The following is a 6,000-nucleotide window of genomic DNA, read 5'->3' as shown; positions in this document are numbered from 1 at the left end:
TACATACACACACACACACACACACACACACACACACACAGAACCCCTTGGAGTTATTATTTTTGCAGTTAGCCAAAGCATTTTAGGGTCACAATTATACTTTAAGCAGTACTTTAAACTAACCAATAAATAAACTTCTTTGGAAATTTACATATTCTAAGAGATAAAACCTTTTATTCAGTACCAACACCTGACTGAAATATAATATATACACATACTATACAAACACATGTTATGTGTTTGTACTCAAAAGAGTACCTCTTAAAATGCATCAAGAAAATACTTATAACAATTTAGACTCTGGGGCTGTTTGAATGAAATGGATTAATACAGCACATTCAAAACCCTAAAAACAAATTCTGTATCTAACAATTTTCAGAGTTCATCTGTCCCCTTTTTTTGTAAACTATTTCTTAAAATTTTTGTTTAAAAGTGACAGACTATGCATGATGTGCAGGTAATAATTTATGAATACCTACTAATTTGGTTGAAAATACCTAAATACCAAAAAAAAAAAAATCAACTATTTTTTAAATGGCTTTTTAGATAAATTGAGTGTACTTTAGTAGGCAGGATGCAGGTTACAAAGCAGTAATGCATTACATTTGGAGGCCTCTCATCTATGCAACAGTCAGCATCACCATCTTTTTGTTAGATTTTTATTATTAACGCCACCCAAAAAAACATTTATATACTCTTTTGATTCTCAAAAGAACAGTTTTTGGCTTTTCTTTTCATAATTTTTACATAGACTTTTATCCAGTGGCCCTATTTTATCAGATTATCACAAATTGACATTTTTATAGTTCTTATATTGTTGACATGTTATTTTTATCTCACCCAAACTCTGGCAATTATTGGCCCATCAGCAGTTCTCAAACACTGGAACATATAAGAACAGTAATGTAATATTTATACTACTTGAGGGAGTTTGGATTTTCCCTCCCTTAATCTCCAAGTGTGCCCCTGCCTACCAGCATCACATCCGTCTTGTCTGCATTGAACCTCAACCAGTTGGTTCTTAACCACGTCCGAAATTCAGCCAGGCACTGGGAGAATCGAGCCACCACACCATCTGGATCAAAGGAAAGAGAGCCTCAGTAGTAACTAGACCAGAGACTGTGATACCGCAAACTCACCAGTCGCCCTGTCTCTAATTTTTAAAAAGATAGCTAGGAATTAGGACAAGGATCCCATGACAATTTTAGAAAAACATAAATGAATCTTGAGTCATGCAATATGTAACCAATGGCAAAGGAATAAAAGAGACCCAATAAGTAGGTCATCTCATTCCACCTACAAATGAAGCAAGTTCAATCAACTCTCCAGGTCATCTTGGCTAAGTGGCCTCAGGAGACCCGCCAGTCTTGTAACAGCATAAGCTTTTCTGCAAAATTAAGCGTTTTTAGCGTTGGAGGAAGTTTTAGGGTTAACTGGCGCCCAGAGAAGGGACAGTGACTCGCTCAAGGTCATACAGCAAGCAAAGACCAGAGATGGGCTCCAGGCCAAAGATCTTTCCACTAAAAGCTGGCAGAACCACCTCATTCAAAGGATTGGGAGACATCTGTCCCCAGGGATCCTCCCACAGGTTGGGAGGACCTTGTTCCCTCACAATAATGCCCTCTTCCAGTCTCTCCTCCCTCCCTCTAATACGGGACAGTCTGCCCAGAACCCTGCTCACGTGGGCTGCAGTGCGAGCAGGAGCCTCCCCCCAGGCTGGGACAGAACGCCAAGATACAGAAGAAAAGAGGCGGAGCCACAGGGGTGGTCATCTTAGCCCCACCCCGACCAGAATCAGGGACCGACAAGAGAAAGGGGCGGAGGCGAACTGGCCGACTCGAACTCACTCCGCTGTGGATTCCTAGCGCTCCGCGGATGCCGTGGAAGATCGGCCCCACAGCAGCCGCCAAAGCAAAAGACCAGGCTGGGAGGGGGTGGGCGGCGGAGGGGAGCTGCGCATGCGCCTTGGGTGGCTGGCGGCACCCGGGGAGGGGAAGCGTGCCGGGCGCGTTCTCTCGCAGCCCCTCCCCGGAAGTTAAGGGTCTTCCGGGCGGTACCCTGTGTGGGGGAGGGGAAGGACAGAAAGGGGACCGAGGACACCTCGGGAGTGCCTCATCCCAAAAAGGACTAGGAGAGGAGAGATGGTTTCTGGAGGCTGCACTTACAGCCGCTGCCGCTGTTGCCGCCGCCACCTTCGCTGCTGCCGCCACCGCCTGAAGAAGCCCCATCCATCCGCCTGCAGCTGGGGAGACTCAGCCTGGGAGGGGCCTGAGGCCGGGGCCGCCCGCCTTCTTCTTCTAGTCGTCGTCCCGAGCTTCCTCTAGCTCCACCAACCCTCTGCCCTCCCCTCCGCCTCCGCCCTCCTCCTCGGCCTACAGCCGCCAGCCAACCGCGCGGCCGCTTGTTGAGCCTAGGCTCCACCGTCTCCATGACGCCCGGCAAACATTCCGGTGTTTCAGCTGGAGTCGCTAACGCCGGGGGTTGGGGTACAGGGTCTCCAGGAGCGGGCAAGGAAGGCGGTCGTCGACCACACTCCCCAGGCAGTCGCCACCATGCCCATCTCTCCAGTAAACAGCCGCAAGCAGCCGAACATCGGATTGTAAGTTCCGGCGTTAAAACAGTCCATTCCCCTGGGTCGTGGAGGGAGCCCTTTTAGATCTTATCTCTTGCAGCATCTGGGTTCAGTCAGCAGCCCTAGAAGCTTCCAGGCATTAGTGTCTCCTTCCTAGTACACCTTTTTTCAAACCCCCTACTGTTGTGCTTGCTCTATGAGAAAAGTCTAGTTTGTTTAGAACCACCCTTCCCAGCTCAGGTAATTTTTCTTTAGCAGAACTTGTTGAAAGTACTTGGGAGAGAAACTTCCGTTTTTTTGTTTTTTTTTTTTTAATTCAATACTCAGATTTTTGCCCATCCTACCGCTCCAGGAAAATAGCTTTCGTAAGTCAACAATAGCTGTCCAGCCAAATGCAATGGCCATGTCTGTTTTCGTTTTTTAACTGCCTCATCAACAGCTTTGATCTAGTTTATCATTTCTTGAGTTTTGAATCACTTCATTTAGTTTATAGGACACTACTCTTCCCTAGTTCCTCCCTTGGTTTATGGCCAGTTTGCAAAATACTTTGCTGGTGGTGCCTCTTCATCTCTCCCATATAATGTTGGAGTGTTGCTGGGGTCAGTTTTTAAACCTCTTTTCACTGGTATGCCTTAAAAATCACCTACATACTGATGATTCACAAGTTCATATCTCTAGACAGTACCTTTCCCCCAAAAAACAGACTACAAAAATCGAACATCTGCACTTAGAAGTGAATATGCATCTCTTAATTTGTGTCCAAAACTGAACTTACTTCTCTAACCTGCTCTGCAGTAAAATGGCAATTTCCACTCTTTCGGTTAGTAAAAAGCCTTGGAGTTACTCTTGACTTCTCGAATATCCTACTCCATAAGCAGATTCTACCATTTCTACCTGCAAAATAAATCCAGGCTACCACTCCGATGTAAGTCACTGTAATGTTGCAGTAACCACCTGAATGGTCTTCTTGCCAACACCCTCAACATAGTAATCACTGTGACTCTTCTCAAAACCCCCCTCCAGTTTTCCTCATTTCACTCAGAATAAAAGCTCACACACTTATATGGCCTTACAGTATCTCAACTTGGACTCTTTCCATTGACTAATTACACTCCATATTGTTCCTCAACAATATCAGGCACATTATTTTCCCACTTCAAGGTATGTGCATTTGCTGTCTTTTGGAATAATGTACCTTCAGATAATCTCATGACTCATTTCCTATTGAAGGATCCTTCTCTAACAGCCCTACATAAATTAGTAATGCTTCCTCCTACCAGCACCTCCAATTTCTCAACATTGCTTTATTTTTCTCCTTAAAACTTATCCCTACTTGATATATTATATACTTGTTTGTTAATGTGTCTTCACCCAAGCTGTGGTACTCCATGAGGGCAGTGATTTTTGTTCTGTTCACTGCTATTGCCTAGAATGAAGAAAGCGCTCAATAAATATTTGTTGACCAAATGAATGAATGAGTTTATAACTTCAGCGACTTGTTACTCTCATCTTTTTTGTTGTTGTTGTTGTTGTTGCATGTAGGTGTGGAAATGTCAAGGTAAAATTAAGTTGAATTCATGTAAATTTTTTTGTCATACAACCCTCATAGTAGCTGAAGGAGTGTTAGGAAAATTCCCTTGGGAATTTCTTAAATAATGACAAATTCATAGGAGATTACCTATTAAGGAAAGAATTGGGTGGAAGATGGGAAATAATATAATCTTAACTTTTTGAGTTAGCAATGTTATCTAATTAAAATTTCACAGACACTAAAGTTTACAGCCATTGGTTCGATTTAATGTTACTTCTCATCTTCCTCCTTTTAGGACTTAATCCTGATCTTGGACAAGGTCTCATGAAACATGAATCTATGAATTTTCCACTTTCTCACTCCAATTTTTCTCATTTTGAGTCTTTCCCATTGGCTTAATAATATTGGACAATCTCCCATTACAGTAAAAACTACCACAAAGCATTCTTCAATGCTTTTATCCCATTTCTTTACTCAGTTTCTCTATTCTTCGTCTTTATTCATTTCCTTTTGATTCTTTCTTAGAATTTTCATCTGTTGTTGCATGCTATCCACTATTTCCGTTAGAGTCCTTAACATATTAATCATAATTATTTTAAATTCCCAGTCTTACAATTCCAAAATTTCTGCCATATTTTAATCTGGCTCTAATACATGCTTTGTTTCTTCAGACTGTTTTTTGCACTCTGGTATGCCTTATAATTTATTGTTGAAAGCTGGACATGTTGTATCAGGTAATATGAACTGAAGGAAGTAAGCCTTTAGCGTGAGGTTTTATGTTTCTCTGGCTAGGAATTATGCCATATTTACTGTTTGCTGTGTACGTTTCTGAGCCTTCAGTTTCTTCTAGTGTCCTTGTTTTTGTCTCCATTTTTTATGTTTCCCTAGAGACTCCTTCTTAAATAGAGTCTGAGCTTTGCAGTTCCTTGTTATTAAACAGGAACACTTTGGATGTGGTGGTAAGATGAGGGAAGAGAAAGTGGTCCATAATTTTATCATTAGGTCCTAGTTTTTAGTGAGTCTTTGTCCATAGGCTGTGACCTTCATAAGCAATTTTCAGATTTTTTTTCTCCTTAGATGGAACAAGAAGGCTAGAGGGAATCAGTTGGGTATTTTTCTTCCCTCATATTGGTCAGGCTCTGATAAACTAGTTTTACTTGAGGGCGGGCTTTTGTTAAGTAGAACCAAACATTCCAGGTATGTTTCAGTATGATGACTTCCTGTCCCCCTGCTGGAACCATCAGGGAGTTTTTCGCCCATCTTCATCCTTGGGGCCTGGAGGGGCTCATGGAGGTAAAACTTACAAAAGTATAGAGGCTTCTCTAAGACTGGGCCCCTAGGAGTTTTTGTCTTTCAAATTAGTTTATAGTGAGTCTCCAGCTATTAGTCAATTGCTACCACTTAACTGGCTCCTGTGGCAGTTTCTGCTCCTAGTAAATTGTGATTCTCTGTTTCCTCCTACATCCAACTTTCTGGGCAGAAGTTTGCAGGTAAGCTCATTTCTCTGATGGATCTAAGAAGACCTATTGATTTTCAGTTTGCTCAGCCATTTTCTTGTGAGGATAGAGCCGATGACTTTCATGGTCTTGACATGTTGGACCAAACACCAGAAGTGCCTGTGTTCACTTTTTAACTCTTGCAATCTGTTGTCTCCGTTGCTGTATAGAAACTACTCAGAGGTCAACAATGAGTAACATAAAGATTTCAAAAGCCACCAAATTAATGGGCTTGCTTTTCTACCTCCCTGTAGCATTTGACAATATTGATCTTCTCCTCCTTAACCCAAACTTTACTGATTTAATTATTACTGGCCTAAATGTCTCTACATTTATTTTCTCTCCTTGGCCCTATTACCTTCACTTTGTACCTTTAGGTTCTTATTTTGAGACTGAGTTCA

The 6,000-nt window shown here is 42.2% G+C and overlaps 2 protein-coding genes across 9 annotated transcripts in view; one reads left to right on the top strand and one right to left on the bottom strand.

The window, feature by feature from the left end:
- The window catches only part of MIER1 (MIER1 transcriptional regulator), a 58,403-nt gene extending 56,038 nt beyond the window's left edge, over positions 1 to 2,365 (bottom strand). For 3 of the 8 annotated variants that reach the window (XM_015595103.2, XM_025051967.1, XM_025051968.1), the window contains exons 1-2: positions 1,848 to 1,971; positions 975 to 1,075 (exon numbers count right to left, since the gene is read on the bottom strand). Coding sequence is in view for 3 of the 8 variants with exons in the window: in XM_006919298.3 (XP_006919360.3) it covers positions 975 to 1,075; positions 2,166 to 2,232 (168 nt within the window). In the remaining 5 variants the exon portion in view is untranslated. Of the gene's footprint in view, positions 1 to 974; positions 1,076 to 1,847; positions 1,972 to 2,165 lie in introns of those variants that run through there. The other 5 variants (XM_015595101.2, XM_006919298.3, XM_025051970.1 and 2 more) reach the window with 5 other exon arrangements.
- WDR78 (WD repeat domain 78) overlaps positions 2,302 to 6,000 on the top strand; it is an 83,623-nt gene continuing 79,924 nt past the window's right edge. Inside the window, 2 exon segments of the mRNA XM_015595100.2 lie at positions 2,302 to 2,530; positions 2,532 to 2,599. Coding sequence (XP_015450586.1) covers positions 2,429 to 2,530; positions 2,532 to 2,599 — 170 coding nt within the window. The 5' untranslated portion in view covers positions 2,302 to 2,428.

The sequence above is a fragment of the Pteropus alecto genome, unplaced genomic scaffold, assembly GCF_000325575.1.
Source record: "Pteropus alecto unplaced genomic scaffold, ASM32557v1 scaffold25, whole genome shotgun sequence".
Taxonomy (NCBI): domain Eukaryota; kingdom Metazoa; phylum Chordata; class Mammalia; order Chiroptera; family Pteropodidae; genus Pteropus; species Pteropus alecto.
The sequence above is the reverse complement of the archived record's forward strand: the minus strand, read 5'-3'. Positions and strand labels throughout refer to the sequence as shown.